The following is a 20,620-nucleotide window of genomic DNA, read 5'->3' as shown; positions in this document are numbered from 1 at the left end:
GGCCAGGGGACGATGTCTCTGGCTTGGCTGGAGCTGCCCTTCACCAGGTCTGACTCTCATCCTCTCTCCTCCACTCTGCCCAAGAATCAGTAAGGGGAGCACTGAGAACATATGTGAGAGTCCCTGCTCTCAGCTCTAGTGCTCAGTACCACAGCAGCCAGGAGCAGCATTTTCAACAAAACCCAGCAGTATATCCTTAAATAAGCCTTCTGTGTTTAGTTATTGCAACAACAAATACACTAAAAATAAGACGTGCTTCTAGGCTGGCTACAAAATCAAGGTGAAAATTAAAGCAAAAAGATGCTAGCCAGACAACTGTTTTCCTTGGCTAAATTTAAATCTTAATATTATTTGCATTTAATTTTTTATCACATTTCTGATTCTATGATGAGCTATTTTATAAACAAAGGCCATTTGCTAAAAAAGTATATTATTGATTCTCTTAGGACCTAAGATAATAGCAATTCCCACAGTCTAGTCATCAAAAATATCAACACTGTCTCTAACATACTTTATTTACATCCTTTGATTACATTTATTAGAACAATGACCATTATTGCCATTTAAAAAAAAAGGAATATAAGCTGGCTAGACAGTTACTAGCTAAGGAAAGACAATCAGAAATGATCCCAAGACCTAGAATCAGGCAAATGTATAACAGATGTATATAACCAAAAATATTCCCTCTTTTGCTACTCACCATTAACATTTTATGCAGGTCCTCTTCAAAAGAATCTATGTTGTAGTCAATCTTCTGTAAGTCATCTAACACCTCACGTAACATAAACTGATAATATTGCTTCATTAGCAGGCCACCCTTCAGGACCTCTTTACACTCTCTTGCTAGCTGCAATAGAAGAGACCACAAACTGCAATCAATCTGCTATTCTCAAATTCCCCTGAGATTTGGGAATCAAAGTTTAGCTTGTTTAAATAATACATTTGTGTAATTATTGTGTTTCTCTGGCTTTCACAGACTAGTTAGATTGTTCCTATATCTCCTGGGAAGTTTTGCATAAGTTCTCCTGAGACTGTAATGCCACTCAATAAGTTACAGCAAGTAGGGATGGCAGCAAATGGTTCAAATTTTATTTTTGCTATTTGGAAAACCATTGTATTCAACTGACTAGATAGTTTAAAATTTTATAATTGGACAAGGAGCTTCACACCTTTAGAGCAATGGTTTAAATCCATAGCAAGTCAGTAATAATACGTCATCTGACAGTTGTCAACTGTTTGGAAGCCTATGTGAAATAATTTACTGTACTGGTTCCTACTGGGCAGGTATCCACAACGTGAAACACATCACAAGAACTGACAATGACTGGTACCCTCCCTTGTTGACAGTTTGGTAAAAGAAGCCAAGGACTGAATGAATAATCTACTTATTCACATAAGTGATCACTTCAGGTCAAGACACAGGCACATCAGTGAAGCTGGCCATTCCATACCTGCTCTAGGAAGCATAGGTTTTTAAACAATAAGACACTAGAAGCACACTGTAGGAATCAACCATGCACTGGCAACGAGACAGTCTGGATGAAATAAAAGGAATTTTCCATTCCCAAATCTATATTATTCCAAATCTAACTTCCATCCATAGGTCTGACTATGCATCACTTTCCTTGAGCATCGATTTCATTAGATTTAGGTATGGGAGTGGGATTTTTTTCTTTTTTAAACTCTATGGAAAATGTTACGACTAATTTTCTTTCTGGAGAAAAAAAAAATCACTACACTGAACCCAGTGTATGAGAAGGCTTAACAGAAAAGTCAAGAAATAGAAAAAATTGGACCCTGTAATATTACGGTGCAGTGGCTATGCGGTCCAGTCATGGACCACAACCCCATTCTGCTAGGTGCTGAACAAACAGAACAAAAAGACAGTCCACTGTTTCAAAGAACGGAAACAAATAATCACTTATTCTTAGGCCTTGTCTACACTTTTAAAAATTAGATCAACCTAACTACATCACTCAGGACTCTGAAAAATGTCATGCCCTGAGTGCCATGTACTGCCTACCTCGAGAGTAGATGCAGATAGGTTAATAGAAGAATTCTTCCGTCAACCTAGCAACCGCCTCTTGAAGAGATGGATTAACTGCATTGATGGAAAAACTCCTTCCATAGACACAGGAAGTGTTTACACTATAGTGCTACACTGGCACCGTTGCTGTGTGGCAGCTGTGCCATTGTAGCTTAGACATGCCCTGATATATTAAATACAGACCTGATATATTAAAAAAAATACACACACACACACACTGTTGTGGATAAAGGAAGAAAGGTTGCTCGGATTCTACAGATGCACCAAATGCAGCTCATTTTATTTTGCACAACTAAGATTACTGAACCAGATTTGGAAATCAGGCAAAAAGAATAGCTAAACCCCTAGCATGTCACATATTTTAAAAAACAAGTCCATTTTCTTTACTCTCCATTCACTCATACAATATGCACCCTGTCAATCTATTAACATGTTATGTCCAAGGAGAAGTATATCAGCCCTCCTTTATAAACACATAACATATTATTCAGCTCTTAAGTAAGTGTAGTGGTGGCAGTGGACGCTCAGTGACCAGATGAAAGCCTTTTATTTGCAAATTGGTTAACATTTACCATTGCTGCTGACCCATTTACATAGGTTTGAGGGGTTGTTACAGAAGTTCTCAGCTGATTTATGCTCCTGAAGAAAACTAAGGACTGCCTTAAAATTGCTAATAGTGCAAAATTTGTGACTGTAAATAATTGAGGTAAAAGGAAACTAACTGCATAGTTTACTACAGGGCCTATGGGTCATTTGTTAAAATTACAAGCCTAACCGTAGAGTTCACAATTAGATATATCGCAGTTACAAAAGTTACCACTTTATAATGGTCTTTCTAAAAATTGTTAATAGCAGTTTCCATAGCGGCACATACAATATTTTACATGTTTAACATTTAATTCCTTTTTAAAAAATAGATTTTTAAAGAATTATATCAAAAATAAGTAGTGAATTTAAATGTTTATAAACTTTATCCAAGATTTGTGTGTGACAGTCCTAGAACAAACTAATACTGCCATTTGGTGGACTTTTGCAATAATGCAGCTTTTATACATAAATCCAATGAAGTATCCATATCATAGCTGCCTCAAAGCAGCTGCCTCAAAGAAGTTAACTACATAGCAACTGTATGCATTGTTCACTGAAACACTGTACCTATTCCATAATGTGTATCAAATAGTTAGGAAGAGAGATATTGCTCATATATGCAAGACTCACTTTTTGAATATAGGTAAACTAAAAATCAAAATTCCCATTCTGTATTACAGACCAATATGCCAACAACATTTCATTAAAAAAATAAAGCAGATCTTCATTCCAAAACCTTAACCTGGCATACAATAGTACCATATGCAAAAATAACTATTTGTACTCCATAACAGAACAATTAAATACACGTAGAAGTTTTATAGAAAAAACTGTAACTGGGCTAAAAAAGTTGTAAGTGGCAGCTGAAAGGAACTTAAAACAACAAAGCAATGAGTACCTCCAAAAACATGGTCTAAACTGTACATACTGAGGGGTGTCTACTATGGTCCAATCTACACTGATCGAAAGTGTAGCTGCCAATGCTGTTTCTCTGAGGAATAAGTACAGCAATTCAAGGATTCTTTTCTGAAAACCATGCTGGACATATGATGTAATCTCCAAATTACTATCATCTACAGCAGTTTTATAATATGGTTATTTGTCAGAGATTTGTAAATTAGGCTTCTGCAACCAAGCTTTTGACAAACTGGACCAACCAATTTCCCTATGCTGTCCAGACTCGCTAGGCAAAGTTACTAACCACCAGCTCCCAAGGTTAATCTGACCATCCAGCTAGACTTTCTTTAATTAGATATTTTCTTAGTCCTCAAACACACTTGTGAAAAAATACTAACTGGAGAATAGACAATTTTTTTAAATTAAGTGTTTAACTACTAGTTAATCATAAGGATCAATTTGAAACAGCCTGGGATGGCTCCAGATTGTAAAATGTTTCACCCTAGAAACCCAGTTCACAGGTAGGGAATCCTTCCCCTCTCTCTGCTCCTAATCAGTCTATAATCTGAACCAAAAAGCTATAAATCGCATTGCCCCCTGGCTCTCCAGTGAAGGAGGGGAAGAGCTCTTACAAAATGACAGAACTCCGCACTCAACTAATAAGGGTGCAGAGCTGGATTGTCCAACCTGTAGTGCCTGAAAAAGTATGTATGACCAACAGGTGGCAATCTTACACAAATCTTCCTTTGAAGACCTTTCCTTCTCAGCCAGAGAAGTAGCCATTAGAGTTGTGCAAATGGCTGATTTTCTGGTTCAGTGGCCAACCTCCCCCCCCCCCCCAAATTAGTTTGGGTCAATCCAAAACAATTTAATTTTATTTATTTATTTATTTATTTATTTATTGTGAAATGAAAAAATTGAAAAAAATTAAATTTCATTTTGTCGCTTTGTGGGGAAGAAGGGCTGGTGGTCTGAAACTTTTTAAAAACATAAATGATACAAAATTCTAAACAAACAATAATTTCAAACAGAAAAACTGCCATTTTTGGAACAAAGAGACTAGACTTTTTCCAGTGTTTTTTTCCTTTTCCCCTTAGGACAAAACAATTCAGCAAATTTGCCAAGAATTTGTGAAATGTTTCAGGTTTCAGAGTAGCAGCCGTGTTAGTCTGTATCTGCAAAAAAACAGGAGTACTTGTGGCACCTAAGGCTACGTCTACACTACCCACCGTATCGGCGGGTTACAATCGATTGCTTGGGGATCGATATATCATGTCTCATCTAGATGTGATATATCAATCCCTGAGCGTGCTTATATCAATTCCGGAACTCCACCAACCCCAATGGAGTTCCGGAATCGACAGGGGGAGCCGTGGACATTGATCCCGCGCGGTGAGGACGGGTGAGTAATCCAATCTTAGATATTCGACTTCAGCTACGTTATTCACGTAGCTGAAGTTGCGTATCTAAGATCAATTTTTCCTCGTAGTGTAGACCAGCCCTTAGAGTCTAACAAATTTATTTGAGCATAAGCTTTCATAGGCTACAGCCCACTTCATCGGATGCATAGCGTGGAACATACAGCAAGAAGATATTCACACATACAGACAACATGAAAAGGTTGAAGTAGCCATACCAACTGTAAGAAGCCAATCAACTGAGATGAGCTATCAGCAGCAGGAGGAAAAAAAAATTTTTTTTTTTAAAGTGATAATCAAGATGACCCATAGAAGGTGTGAGGATACTTAACATGGGGAAATAGATTCAGAGGTAAAGGCAGAGATAATAGCCTCCTGCTGTTAGCCTTTGAGTGACTGGCACCATTCTACAGTGCTTCCCATCCTGCATTTTCACAAAGAGAAGAAGCATGAGAGAGACCCGAGATGCATTTGGATTCTTTATTCAACAGCGATGCAGTTAAGTATCTGTTTCTTTTTAATTATCTATTGGAATACCAACAGTATTGAAATCAATAGCTTAGATTCTAAGAGTATGAGACATATAACAGAATGTGCATGCACACAGATTCACAGGATGATTTAATTATTTATCAATAGCTACAAATGTGGGACCAAATTTAGCCCTACTGTAGATGGGGGCAACACCAATCAGGTCAATAACTTTACTCAGTGGCTCTAAATAAGACAATCAGAGTAAAAAAGCAGAAATAGTTCTTAAGCTTGTTTCCTGTATAAAAAAAAGAAGAATGCAGAGGACCATTTAAAATAAGTAAATCAAAACTAGCTCAGGGTATGGCTACACCTGCAGCTGTACAGCGCTGCCGTGGGAGCGCTCCCGCAGCAGCGCTTTGAAGTGCAAGTGTGGTGGCAGCGCCAGCGCTGGGAGAGAGCTCTCCCAGTGCTGCACGTACTCCACCTCCCCATGAGGATTAGCTTGCAGCACTGGGAGCTGGGCACTGTTTACACTGGCGNGGCTGAAGGTGACAGCTAGCGGTGTTCTGTTATTTTCTTTGTTGGGCCTGTCTTGTAGGAGTTGATTTCTGGGTACTCATCTGGCTCTGTCAATCTGTTTTTTCACTTCAGCAGGTGGGTACTGTAGTTTTAAGAATGCCTGATAGAGATCTTGTAGGTGCTTGTCTGTCTGAGGAATTGGAGCAAATGCGGTTGTATCTTAGAGCTTGGCTGTACACAATGGATCGTGTGGTGTGTGCTGGATGGAAGCTGGAGGCATGTAAGTATGTATAGCGGTCAGTAGGTTTCCGGTATAGGGTGGTATTTATGTGACCATTGCTTATTAGCACAATAGTGTCCAGGAAATGGACCGATTGTGTGGACTGATCTAGGCTGAGGTTGATGGTGGGACGGAAATTATTGAAATCATGGTGGAATTCCTCAAGGGCTTCTTTTCCATAGGTCCAGATGATGAAGATGTCATCAATGTAACGCAAGTAGAGTAGTGGTGTTAGGGGACAAGAGCTAAGGAAGCATTGTTCTAAGTCAGCCATAAAAATGTTGGCATACTGTGGGGCCACGCGGGTACCATAGCAGTGCCGCTGACTTGAAGGTATATATTGTCCCCAAATGTGAAATAGTTGTGGGTGAGGACAAAGGAAAAGTATTTTTTTCTGAATTGCAATACAAGCCTGGGCTCAAAGAAGGGGACAAAAAAAAAAAAAAAAAAAACTTGAGGTTATGCAGGTAGGAGTAGGAGGGCCAAGATCTCAAAACTATGCTGTGGTGGTGAGTATGCCGAATACCTCCCACTTTAAAATAAACAAAAAAAACAAAGCACTTTTGAAAGACCCTTGGGATGATGCACATTTCAAGCTCCTTGCCCATCTGATGGAGAAAAAAAGATGTAAGATGGAAGTCCCTGGCTTGAACCTACATAGTTCATTCAGTTAGCAGAGAGAGCTATTTAAGGAGTACCCCTGAACTCTAGGTTCTTAAAAATACTGATTGGGACAAATCTAGCATTTGTTGGGGGTGAATCCATTCTCTCTGATGAGCCAATTAGCAAGAATATTCACTGTTGATCTTGTCTCTGCCAAGTGTACAACTTCGACAGCAAGAAGTAGTCACCTCTACCCAACAGTGAAGAATGCTGGCTTACAGACTAAAGGGAAGAAAAGTGAAGAGAAAACGCCCTCCCCTCTCCCCCACAAGGAGTTTGAAAAAGAGAAACTAATGTGCAACCATCTTTCTAAAATTATGGAGAGGACCCATCAGACTGAAGTGATTTTCTCCCATGCTCTTCAATACAAGGACATCCAGATCCAAGAAAGATGAGAGGAATGGGCTCAGAAGTGGTCTTAAGAAACCTGTGTCTGTCAGTTAAGAGGTCTGGAGCTCGATTACAGCTTGGAAATTACTCTTGGGTATCTAGAACCAGGATCTAAATCTACCTGAGAACTTAGAAATGGTGGTACCTAAAAGGACTTAGATGAGGAGGCCAAGAGCTTTGAGGTTTGTCTGAAGCAAGCGATGTCTTAGGATCAGCAGTGTCTTTCAAAGGTCTAGTACAGGCTATCCCAAAAAAGGCTATCTCCCTGAAAAGAGAGGACCATAAAAGAGGGCTTAGGTAGGAAGTCACCTATGAGTAGGCTAAAGAATTAGATTTTTACTGGTAAATGTCAGTAAACATCAATTTCACCAAACACACGCAAATCATTTTTAAAAAAATATTTCCATCAAAAATCAAAACTTACAGATCGCCAAAGAAAGTAAAATGCTGCTTGAGAACTTAGTTTGATTTAAGGACATTTACTTTGTATATTTTGACATGTGATGTTGACAATTTGTGTTTTGATGGTTACAAAGCTTTAACTTTTTGTATCTCAACATCTGTTGTCATTAAATAATTGTCTGACCACACCCACATAATTTCCTGCAACAGAGAAGATTTAAATCGATAAAAATCACAAGGTTCTTAAAAATAAACATCAATATTATCCGTCAAAATAATAAAAAATAAAAACAGAGTCCAGCCAAGCCTACCTATCAGCCAGAATGACAACACTGCCTGCCATTTCCCAGGCCAGTACCTGAAGCAAGTCTCTGGCATCACATTTAAGTTTGGTTAATTTTTTCTAGTCATGCTGCACTGAACGTCCAGGTTTTGCACAGATCTTGAATTCATAAGAAAGATCAAAAGGAAAGTGAGGAAGCCAACAAGCAGAGGGAATACTTTTGGATGGGGAGGAAAAAAACAACAACTTGGAAACAAGTGACTGGTCACTGCCTACCAAGTGTAAGTAGTAGAGAGAAATTCATTGGTTCAGATTGTGGAATAAGGAGCAGACAAAAAAAGCCTAGTATACACTTGTGAAGGAAACCATACTACACTCATACTAGTTATGCTCACATTCAACACAACTGCTGCTAGACATATTTCAACCTTACTGCAAATGACGTCTACAGCCTATAATAGAAGTGGAATGTTATTTATTTATCTTTAGTGGCCGATAATCCTTTAATCAGACATTTTGATTCCTGACTGCATAAATCAAAGAGGTATATGAGACCAGTTGTTTATTACATAAACTTCATTTCCATATGCAATTGAAGGCAATTTAAGGGACGCATAATGTGCTATCATTTCTGTACCAAACTCTCTTAAAAACAATTAAATAGACAACATAATTAAAGAACAGAAAGCAGTTTTTAATAAAAACTCTTGAAGCAAACCTGCTTAATGCTCAAGAGAGATGGTTCCCCAGCAGGCCTTTGTTCCAACCTTAACTTGAGACATTCATGGATAACATTGAGAAGTACTCGGCAAAGGACCAAGAATGCAGGTTCAAAAGATGGTAAATCCATAGATTTCAGCTCTTCCATTGATACAGTGCTGCATTTTTGCTCTGAGGAGAATGAGGAATTTGACAACTGCACATAATCTGAACACAACATGGGATCTGGGAATTCCGAAAACTGTAACAAAAAATAAATTAAGAAGTATTGTAACAAGGATTTTAAATAATGTAAGTTAAAGGATCAATTTTAAAAAATTGCTTGCATGAAAAAAGAAATTGTTTTTAAGAGCCAGGACATTAATCTACCATGATCCAACATACTGGAAAGTGTACAAAGCTATGATTTTAAATTAAGTCTTTTTTTAAAAAGCTAAAATCCTATTTCCTCATAAAGCTGCCAGACCGAGGACAAATAATTTAACAACAGGCATGGACACTTGAGAATGAACAATCTAATCTTAATTTATTTCTAAGATTAGAAAATGATTAAACTATTCAATGAGAAAACTGAATTGCACATGAGAGCCTGGAATATTGCGGTTAAAACAAATAACACAAAATGCTAAGTATAGCTAGTATGTTTTTCAATGAAGGAAGTTAAACTTATATTTAACATTTAAACCTGACTGCATTCAGAGATATTCTCAAGGATTTTATCTAAGCTGTAAATTTACCCAAATGTAATGTGTGTTTCAGGCACAGTTGCACATGCAAGCTCAGTGGGTGATAGCAATTTAGAAATTTCTCCTTTAATATGCGTGCAGTGCTCACTAATGTTCATGGGAGTTGTGCATTATCCAAGGACAAAATTTGTCCCTAAACTCTTTAAGGTTTATTATGGTCTAATCCTGTTCTTATATTGCACCCATTACTGTGATTTTTGAACACCTTCCATTGATACATTAAGAGATGTGACTAGCATCTGTCACATGTGGTTCTCTTTTTTTTTCAGTGCTAGATGCATACAACATTGGATTAAAGTGAAAGGTAACTGGATTAAGAATAGAAAGTAGATCAAATGATCAAGTGCAGTTATGAAAATTAAAAACTTTAAATATGCTAACTATTTTTAGGCTCCCCAGCTAATAGAAAATTTGTTTATTCCTTTACACCCACATTTACATTTTTGACATTTTGTTCCTACTGCATCAGGCAAGCTCTGCTTTCCCAGAACAGTCACACAGAATTATTTTGCCTGACATAGTTAGGCTATGTACTTTTCCAGCAACGTACTGTGTTCATTGCTTTTTAGCAATGGCACAAAACTAGTTGGCAGGCGTAGATTCTAAAGGGACTTTAAAAAGCACTAGCCTACTATTTGATAGAAAGTTCTTTGAATTTGACCAAACTAGTCACCTTAAAGACAAAAAAGGGCTGATATGGGCTTCTTTGGATTATATACATTTTAGAATTACTAAAACTAATTCGTGTGCATATAATAGGGTAGTATGGCAATTCCTTACACGGAGTTTCCACCAACCCGTGAAAAACAATACACATAGACAGAGATTTCTGTGTTCCAACGATCTATCCATTCCAAACTGAAACTTCACTTCCTGCTCCTAGCTCCCCTCTCCCTCCCCACATCTTCAAGGTGTCCCAGTCACCCCCCTCATTTCCTCTCTAGGATGACCAGATGAAATCACCTTTACAGCTAATCAACTGTTTCTCAAGTGAACCAGCAGCTTTAAAAGGCATGAACTCCTCCTCCACCACCCAAAAGGTGGAATACACTGGATAAAATCCTGACCTCACTGAAGTTAGGGAGTTTTGCCATTGACTTCAATGAGATAAGGATTTCACCCACTGTCTCCACAGAACTCTCAGTCTCTGCTGGGACAAAAATCAAGAGCCCAAGATGAATTAATCAGCATGTATCTGTGATACAAAGTGTGTAACATTTCTGCTTATATATGTATAAAATTTCATGTAAAAAAAAAAATCAGTGATTTATTTCAACACTATTCCCGTGCAACCCTGCAACTAGTTGGTCTGCTACTGCAGTAATTAATCTTTTCAAAGGAAATCTCACTATACCTTCCTTTTACCTAATTCAATTTTTTTAAAATAATCTATTTTCTTGGGGCTTTAATGGAACCATAATAATAGCAGTAAAAGCTTTTTGAAGGGGACTTTTTCATTAGCAATAAGCCATATGAAAATTAGTAAGGATGAATTTTACTGCTAATGTGCAAACATCTGAAGGTTCAAGTCTTCATTTTAATATAAATACAGCTTTTTCAAAAACACTTTTGCCAACAATGTGTTTTAAGAGCTGCACTAGGAACAAAAATAACCTAATGAAATTTAAATTCTCAACTTGGAATATAGCTAATGAGAATATAGATTTTAGTATTTGTTCAGTAAATTTTTAAAAGAATCTTTCAAACAACATAAGACTTTTCATAATACTAGGGAATGATTTCTAGGAATACAGGATTAAAATACAAAATAACTAAAAATGGTATTTCATTTTCTAACACTAGAGATAATACAGCAAAACTTTCAAATACAGGGCATCTATTATTAGACACCTAAATCCCTATTAAGCCACTTAAATAAGATGCCTGATTTTCAGACGTTCTGAGTAGCCACAAATCATTCTCTGCAGACATTTTTCCAGCACTTCTGAAATATTACACCATTTGTTTAAGTGCCAAAATATGGCTTTCCTAGCAAGCCTTATTTCCATATCCAATACAAGTTAGGCAACTAAATACTTTTAAAAATCTGGGTGCAAGGCACCTAACTCTTATTGAAAGTGGGATTTAAGTCACTAGGGGTATGACTACACTGCAATTAAAGCCTGGCATCTGGCCTGTGTCACCTGACTTGAGCTCATGGACACTCAAGCCGGAGCTCTAAAAACAGAGGTGTAGAAGTCTAGGCTCAGGCTGGAGCCCATGCTCTGGGACCTCACAATGGAGGACAGTCCCAGGGCCCAGGCTCCCCCAAGTCCAGATGTCAACACTGATGTTTTTAGAGCCTGCAGCCTGAGCCCCACAAGCCTAAGTCAGCTGACACAGGCCAGATACCAGTGTTTAATTGCCAGGTAGGCATACCCCAAAGAACTTTTGAAAATTTTACCCCAGGTCTCTAATTTTGAAATAGACATTTGAAAATGTTGGCCCTGGTCCTATATGACTTTAATACAGATGAAGCCTTTCATCTGCATAGAGCTCATTGTAGTACTGGATAATAAGTGTGATGAATATCTAACCTCAGTTTCATACTATATATAAACATTTTTATTCAAACAAATTAATTTCCCAAGTTTTTAGATATTAATGTTTAAATTACATAAACAATTCATTTTCAAAATAGAGTTCAGGAACCAGGTTTTTTTTTTTGTTTTTTTTTTTTTTTTACATCAAAGCTAGTTTTTAAATAGCCATTGCAGTAAAAATTTCTTCACATTTTGTAAAACGCACGTGTATACTCAAGCACACAGCCAATATATAAAAATTCTTTAACAGAAGTAACACAAAGGTTTATAATGAAACACGAATGATCTCAATTATTATAGCAAGAATGTCATCCTGATTTACAATAAGCCTCACCAACCCACAAAAGTAAACTGTAACAGATACAACTATGTAATACGTAATATTTCCAGAAGGAAAAGAAAACAATGTAAGGACATTTGCATAATCACTGCAAGACTTTAAAGTTATATATAACATACACATATGTAATAGAACAACTTTTTGCAAGTCTTATCTGAAAACAAAGTACTAGAAGTAGAATAGTTTTGTTATAACAAGTGTTCATGTAGATTAGCAGTGCTGTCATTGTCTCTAACAAACTAGTCTACAAGGGGAAATTATTGTGGAATACACTTGGGTGTGAATTTAAAGCACACTAGCTACTCTGCACTAACTCCCCCTCTGGACAGTTTTACTGAAGACTAGGAATGCCTTTGTTCTCATTAGCTTAATACACATTCAAAGTGTATTAAGCTAATGTGCAGAAAGGCACTTCTAATGCACAATAAGAGCATCCCCGTAGAGAGTTAGTACAGAGCAGCTTGTGCGCACCAGCTACACTATGATTTTTCCGCTGTGTAGATAAACCCTCAGACTGGGGAGCCAACATCACAAATCTTCATCCAATATATATAATTATGCATTAGTCTAAATTTATTTTTGTGTTTTCAGTACAAAAAATATCAGTGAAACATCATGATTTTAATACTTCTACAGGAAACTAATAAAACAATAAACACAAAAATGGAAGTGAAATGCACCCGCCACAATGGCAGCCCTAATCAGCATTTGAAGAAGTGTTCTTGAGATCAGGACAAACCTAGAGAAAACAAAGTCTGCTAATACTGGGTAAAATTTTCAAAAAGTGCTTAAGTTACAGTAATTTAGGAGCCTACGTCCTATTTTCAAAAGAACTTAAGTCCCCACTAGGATTTAGGCACCTACGGCATTCACGCATTTTTAAAAATTGTACCTATTATGGGTTGATTCTCAACACAAGTACATTTGTACACTAACATGATATACGTACAAAGATTAAATAAAAAGTGTAGGAAAAAACAAAAATAGTAATGAAATATATAATTACATAATGTTTCCTCTATAAGTTGTTTTGGGGAAGGGAAAAGTAGAAATATTATTTAATGTATATGGTCTGCAGTAAAAAAAAAAAACAACCACCAGCAAAACTGATAAGCTATTTACAATAAACAGAACCTCAGAGTTGCATACCTACACTTACAAAAAAGAAAATTATACCTTAATGTTAACCTGAATTTTTTTTTGAAAGGGACTTTTAAAAATTGGCATTTCTAATAGACTCTAAAAGTTAACCCTTTTAATAGCAATCCCTGAATTTTTTAAGTATTTTTTTTAAATTATAAAAAATTATATTGTTATTCCCTTTTGAAATCTACAAGAATTTTTTCAGCAAAGGAGAACGGGACTGATTAACAAAGGGAAGCAATGAAAATGACTATATTTGGAGTATGGTCAAATGCAAAAGTAGGCAAACAGAAAAATATATATTTGCTGTGTTCTTTTAGTTAGCTGTAAGCTATTACTACTGTAGGTAAAGCATTTCAGAGAAATGTGATTTCCAATTTGACAATATCACATTATTTTTTGGGCAAGCACAGGAAGTTTACAAATGTTGTTTCAATAGTCCAAAAATGATGGAACTGCTTAGTGAAAATGAGCCCCACTGAGTGCTCTGAGGTCAAAAAGGTGCTCTCAACTATTCTACAAAAAGATTAATGATCAGCGGGGTCTTAGAAGTACTCCTCTGCTTGATTCACAGAATGTTTAATCACAGGGACCAGCAAGGGTTCTGCAAACTATTGGTGGTTCAGAAGCTGTGGTCTGAGAACCACTGTTCTAGAAAGGCATGCAGCTGTATTTGAATAGATAAAGAGGAAAAAAATACGCAAAGGCATTCCTTCAAACCTTGGAATTATTTCTCATTCCTATTCACTTTTAAAAGTATGCTCTACATATTGGGCCAAACTGTCATAAATAGTTTCTATTTTTTTAACCTATAAAAATGTGAATGCACATTTGTTCACTAATACAGAATGGCACACACACATCAGCATATACATGAACTAACTTTTTGCACATGCATATACTTCAGAAATGCACAAACGTTCTCATACAAAATCTTGGAGCACATTAGCAGAAGCCAGTTTGAAGCTGGCTGCAACTTCAGCCAATAGTTTCAGTTTACTTTCTGTAGAGAACAAAATGATCTCAAGATCAACAGTAGTACTAGCATGGTTCTTCAAACCATCAAGTTACTTATAAACGTGAATTTATTAATCCTCAAAAACCCCTTGTGAGGTACATAAATGTTATCCTTTTACAAATAGGAAAACAGAACCAAGAGGATCCAGCAACTTCCAAGAGCACAGAGGGAATTCATATAAGAGCTGTGATTAAAATGCAGAAGGATCCCTGGGTCCCCGAACTAGTCCTTCCACTAAAGAATGCTACCTCATGACGGAAGAAAAAACCCTGACTACTAGTATTTCTAAATACATGTTGTCTAAATTGTATGTAACACTGCTATTGTCATGATTATTGAGCTTATGGTAAGAAATGTTATTTTTGTTCCAAAATACAAAGATATAATAAACAAATTCCACCAATTACCTATGCTTATTCCAGTATTAAGTGTCAGGGGAGTTAGCAATTCATGAAGCTATAGAACTAGTTTACTGGAAAGAATTTCTCCATGGAAAATTGTTGTTTCTATCAAAACACTATTAAGGTTATATAATCAATCACTCAACTAAGGAAATACATATGCCACGTTGAATAGCAACTTAATTACATGATCAGACGCCATTTCTAATATATAATACAAGAGCCTACTTTTTCTTCTTAAAGTTATATACAAACGTAGCATCTTGCAAGATTATTTCCATTCATGTACACTTACACTATTATCATGGTCATAACTGTTCGCAGCATCATTAAAAGAAAGAAAATATACACCATAAAACATCTTAAGTTTAGTCAGTAGCTTGTATTATGCAATTTCTGTTCAACTGCTTACAGATTTTCTTAGGTGAAGTTCATGGAAAAAGCAGTTAACACTGAAGTGACCACGATGCCTTAATTTTTTTTCACTATTGCTCAGTGTTATACTAAATTTGTAGTATGTTGTGTAAGAACTGTTTACTGTGTGGTTAGGATTAGATGACGTGAAGTATTTGCATATATTGTCCTTACATGTGCGGTGTGCTGAAATCTACATCTAGAAAAATAGACAGTAAACCCTAAATTGCATTGTGACTTAATTCACCTCTGGAGACCTGAATTCAGGTCCTGTTTTGGCTACAAATTCTTGCCATAAAAACTTCAGTAATCCATAGCTAATTATCCTGGACCTTAATTACTGCATGACATTTCAACCAGTACACTCAGTTTTTTGTTTCCATCATCACTTTCCATTTAATTCACTCATAATTTTCTTTACTTAGTGTATCATAAACTGAAACAAAAAAATGAAAACAAATAAGAGTCGGTGGAAAAATTTAATGGACTTAAGCCACTTTCTTCCATAGATTTTTCTGGTTAGACAAGACCATTAGATCATCTACTCTGACCACCTGTATCGAAGGCCACACAATTTAATCCTATATTGAGGCCTATAACTTGTGTATGGCAAAATCAGTTTCCAGAAAGTCATCCAGTCTTGATTTAAAGACAAGCAATTGAGAAGCCACTATTTTCCCCTTGGTCATACGTTCCGTGTTTAATCATCCTCACTGTTCAAAATCAGCAAGGAGTCCGGTGGCACCTTAAAGACTAAACAGATTTATTTGGACATAAGCTTTCATGGGTAAAAAACCTTGTTCTTCAGTCTTTAAGGTGCCACCGGACTCCTTGTTGTGTTTGTGGATACAGACTAACACGGCTACCCTGATACTGTTCAAAATGTGTGCCTTTCTTTCTAATTTGAATTTGTCTAGCTTTAACTTCCAACCATCAGAACTTTACCAAACAATAATGATGCTTATAATAAATATAGTTTATGCTACATGTAAGGTTCATTCTTACTTTTGCTGAGGTCAACAGAAAAATTTCTTAATTTCTTTGGTAGTTGGAGTAGGCTCTTAATAGCAGTGCATCTCCTTTCTCTCATAAAATTAAAACGATTAACTCATTAATATAAAGTTATCTCAAACAAATATGTAAATTAGAATGAGTCATCGATTCTTGGAATTTACCAATCATTACTACCACTTTACATAATAAGAGTGAGACACTTTATAAATCAAATTGCAACACTTGAGAAAACACCTGTTTCTAATCAGCAGAGATTACATACCAAAGGTAAGAAACAGGTGTGTCCAGAATGAGATTTTATTTTTATTTTTAAAAAGGAAAAAAATGTAAGTCAGAAAACTGGTTTGTCAGGGGAAAATAATGGATGCTTTCCAAGCTCTTGATTCAACTGTGGTAGGTAACATTTGAAACAATACTGAGGAGGGTGGGGAGTCGAGTGAATCTACAGTATTCCCATTTATGCCAGCAAGGAACCTACCTCCAGCTGGTGATCACCCTTTACCAATGCCATACGGGCCCTTTGCAAGGAACCATGCATTAGCTTGTGAAGTCTTAAAATTAGCTTCCTCAACCCCATTTGCTTCAGTGCTTTGTCTACAAATGGCCTGTAAATAGAGGTCAAACAGTGTCTGCTGCAGCCTGCCTCGGCACTGCACTCTGGAATAACCCAACAGGCCAAGTCATCCTCTGATTCAAGCCTGTCAAGCTTCCTTGAAAAATGGTCCTGTAGCTGAAAGTCAAAATTTGGCTTATTGGTAAGATTGTTCTTGATGGCTTGTCTGAGTTCCTCAACATTCTCCTCAGAGATTTGTTCTTCATCTTCACTTCCCTCTATGCATGTTCCTGAGGATTCTTTTACTTCCGCTTCCCTCCTATCTTTCTCATCCTCTGGATCATTGTCCTTGGACGGTTGAGGAGAAGGAATTTCAAACACTGGCCAGCCAATGTCAGACAGATTCTTGATGCCCAAAACAGTTCCCATAATCCTTAGTTTCTGGTTTAAGTCTTTTGTAATGTTTAACCACAGACAGAGTGCCTGCACCCTGTCTTGGAAGTCCTTTGCAGCATACTTTTCATAGTCCTTTTGAAGGGCCTGCAGAGATGGATAAAGTGCTTCTACATACTCTAGCAGCTCCATTATCCTCTTTACTTGCTCAAAGGAGACCCGCTGATGATGGAGGTGTTCATAGTAACTTGTGTAATCCACAGCACTAGTTCCATGGGCTGCTTTGCAATGTCCTTCTCCTGAAGTACCATTGAAACTGGCTCCATTTCTTACACAGGAGAAGCTTTCATACTTCACTTTGAAGGTGAGGATTTCATTAATAATATCTGGGATGGCTTGACGGGCTGTATACAGAAACAAATCTTGGTCATTAACGGTCCGGCCTGCATGCCAAGCTTGTAGCTCAAGCCAGAGCAGTTCATTGGATCGATTCAACCAGACAGAGGAGGTGTTTTCCTGTCCTCTCTGTTCCCTGTCCTTTTTCTTTGAGACTGAGGTAAGCTTTAACAAAAGCCGCAGGGTTTCAAAAAATTTTAAGCGGTCTGCTGGGCAATCAGTCCTAGAAGTCTGGCGTGCAGTTCTGGCTATAGGCATGGGCACAGAGACTGGAAGCTTAGCGTTGCTACAGCCAAGGCTGAGGTAAGGCTTATTGAGATCAACGTCTGGAATTGATTTTTTTGGCAAGGACCCAGCAACTGAGTCTAACATGAATGAACACTGCACATTTTTCTTGAGATCTCGTTCTGTTGTCCTAAGGGTGGCTCGGATCTTTTTCCCATGCTTATAGCTGTGTTCTTCCACATTGTCAGTGGTTTTGCCATTGTCTTTTTGTGGAGGCTGATTTGGTGCACTCATCTTTTCTGTAAAAGAAATTGAAAAAGAATTTGACTACAGCAACATGAGGACCCTTTTTTAAAGAACACTGCTCCTTAACTACACTTCATGAGTCTTATTTTATTTGTACTTTCTATCCACCCAAGCTTCCAAATTCTATTCTATTTCAATCATATGCTAAAATAGATAGAAAGAAAACAATTCCATAATTAAAAGTAATATTTGCATTTTGATTTTATTAGTTTAGGTGGCATTTCCTTATTATTTACAGAATGCCATAACCTCCACTAATAGAATTTATACTGTACTGTATTTGTACTGTATACCATGTATCATCATGGTATCTGATCAACTTACTGATTTTAAAAGTTATATACACCGTGACACGTTACTCTAAATCTCCATCTGTGGGAATTAAAAAAAACTGAACCGGGAAAAGTTAAATTAAAAAAATCTAGGTCAAATGTTAGATAAAATGACCAAACAGGATTTTTCCACCTCTGAATGTCCATCAATCTTAATCCACAAATTACTGGTACAACACAATACAATAGCTCCAAAATTTTCTCTGTTACACAGTCAAATGGATGCTAACAATTCATGTACACAAGTGAAAACCCTAGAACATATATACTTTCCAAAAGAAATAAATGCTGAATCCACTTAAAAAGGAAGAGCACACCATTGTATTGTGAGATTTTCTAACAATAGGTTTAACTCTGCAACCACTGGTAAGACCATTTTGCAGTACTAAATAAAATTATAATAATTGACTTCTAATTAATAATTACCTCTTTTGCTGCATGTGGCAGCTGGAGTCAGTGACTAAGCAGCAATCCAGAGAGCACAGAGGGACTAATGGCCTGGAGGCAGATTGACTGTAAAGGTCGGGGCCTTCTTTAGTTTCTTGCATACAGTATTTACAAAATGGGGAAATCGGCAAATGATCAAAATGTGAAATTCTCAAAAAGTTACACAACTGAGCATTTTGTTTGATGCCAGTACCTCTCCTTTCTTTACACTGAATGCATTAAAAGTGTAAAAGTGGTATCTGCAAGCAGTAACAGTCAGAACAGTGTACCCAACCACTCAGCTTTTCACATCTCAGTAGCATCTTATTGAAAATATTTTAGCAATGATGGAATGCTAATTACAATTCAGCACTTTTAAAAATATATATCTAGTACACTTAAGGGAGCCAACACTAGCTGTATCACAACCAAATGGAAATGTATCACGAGCTGTTTTTTCTCTATAACAGAGAAACAATACAAAATGCTGTAAACATCCCACGTTGCCAGTGCAAGATTATTCCCTATATTGAGTACATTCCCATACTTTTCCTTACAGAAAGTATCTGCATTATAACCCTGACAGAAGTCAGGGAGCTGGCCAGTAATCAAGGTTCTCCTCAAACTCTGTGCATGCACAGCCTTTGCTAGAAGACACCCTTCACAGACTTAGGCCTGGTCTACACTAGGGGGGTGGTGTCGATATAAGATATGCAACTTCAGCTATGGGACTACCGTAGCTGAAGTCGATGTATCTTATTCTGACTTACCTCCTGTCCTCACGGCGTGGCATCAACAGCCACAGCTCCCCCACTGACTCCGCTACCACCGCTTGCTCCGGTGGAGTTCCAGAGTCGGCGGGGAGTGCGTTCGGGGATCGATATATCAATCCCCGATAAATCGATCGCTACCCGCCAATATGGCATGTAGTCTGGACATACCCTTATGCAGCAGGCATCAAAGTCCAGCCACTGGTCTCCCCTTTCACAAAACAGCTAGAGGAAAAACTGGTGGTAGTACCCTACTCCTTATCTGTTTTAGCCCAGTGGTTAGGGCACTCACCTGGAATGTGGGAGTCCCTGGTTCAATTCCCCCCTTTACCTGACAGAGAGGAGGAATTTGAATTTGGGTCTCCCCCATTGCAGGAGTGCGCCCTAGTCATTGAGCTATGGGGATTTCTCAATCATAGACTCATAGGTCAGAAGGGACCAATATGATCATCTAGTCTGACCTCCTGCACAAAGCAGGCCACAGAATCCTACCCATCCACTTCTATAAAAACCCCTAACCTATGCCCGAGTTATTGAAGTCTTCAAATTGTGGTTTGAAGACCTCAAGCAGAGAATCCACCAGCAAGTGACCCATGCCCCACGCTGCAGGGGAAGGCGAAAAACCTCCAGAGCCTCTGCCAATCTGCCCTGTGAGCAAAATTCCTCCCGACCCCAATTTAATGACGATCAGCTAAAACCCTGAGCATGTGGGCAAGGCTCCCCCAGCCGCAGTCAGGAAAGAATTCCTGCAGAACTGCAGATCCATCCCATCAACCATCCCATCGCAGACCATTGAGCAGAACCTATTGCTGATAATCCAAGAACAACTCCAAAAATTAAACTATCTATCATATCATCCCTTCCCTAAACTTATACCAGCTTAGTCTTAAACCAGATATGTTTTTTGCTAGAGAGGCGG

At 37.6% G+C, this 20,620-nt stretch overlaps 1 protein-coding gene across 8 annotated transcripts in view; it reads right to left on the bottom strand.

The window, feature by feature from the left end:
- The window catches only part of MAP3K4 (mitogen-activated protein kinase kinase kinase 4), a 174,216-nt gene that overhangs the window by 91,393 nt on the left and 62,203 nt on the right, over positions 1-20,620 (bottom strand). For 7 of the 8 annotated variants that reach the window (XR_012655570.1, XM_075064088.1, XM_032793198.2 and 4 more), the window contains exons 3-5: positions 16,779-18,166; positions 8,680-8,922; positions 701-847 (exon numbers count right to left, since the gene is read on the bottom strand). Coding sequence is in view for 7 of the 8 variants with exons in the window: in XM_075064088.1 (XP_074920189.1) it covers positions 701-847; positions 8,680-8,922; positions 16,779-18,166 (1,778 nt within the window). In the remaining variant the exon portion in view is untranslated. Of the gene's footprint in view, positions 1-700; positions 848-8,679; positions 8,923-16,778; positions 18,167-18,931; positions 19,104-20,620 lie in introns of those variants that run through there. The other variant, XM_075064089.1, reaches the window with a different exon arrangement.

Source organism: Chelonoidis abingdonii, chromosome 3, assembly GCF_003597395.2.
Source record: "Chelonoidis abingdonii isolate Lonesome George chromosome 3, CheloAbing_2.0, whole genome shotgun sequence".
NCBI classification, from domain to species: Eukaryota; Metazoa; Chordata; order Testudines; family Testudinidae; genus Chelonoidis; species Chelonoidis abingdonii.
Note: the sequence above shows the minus strand (reverse complement) of the source record. Positions and strands in the feature narration are given on the sequence as shown.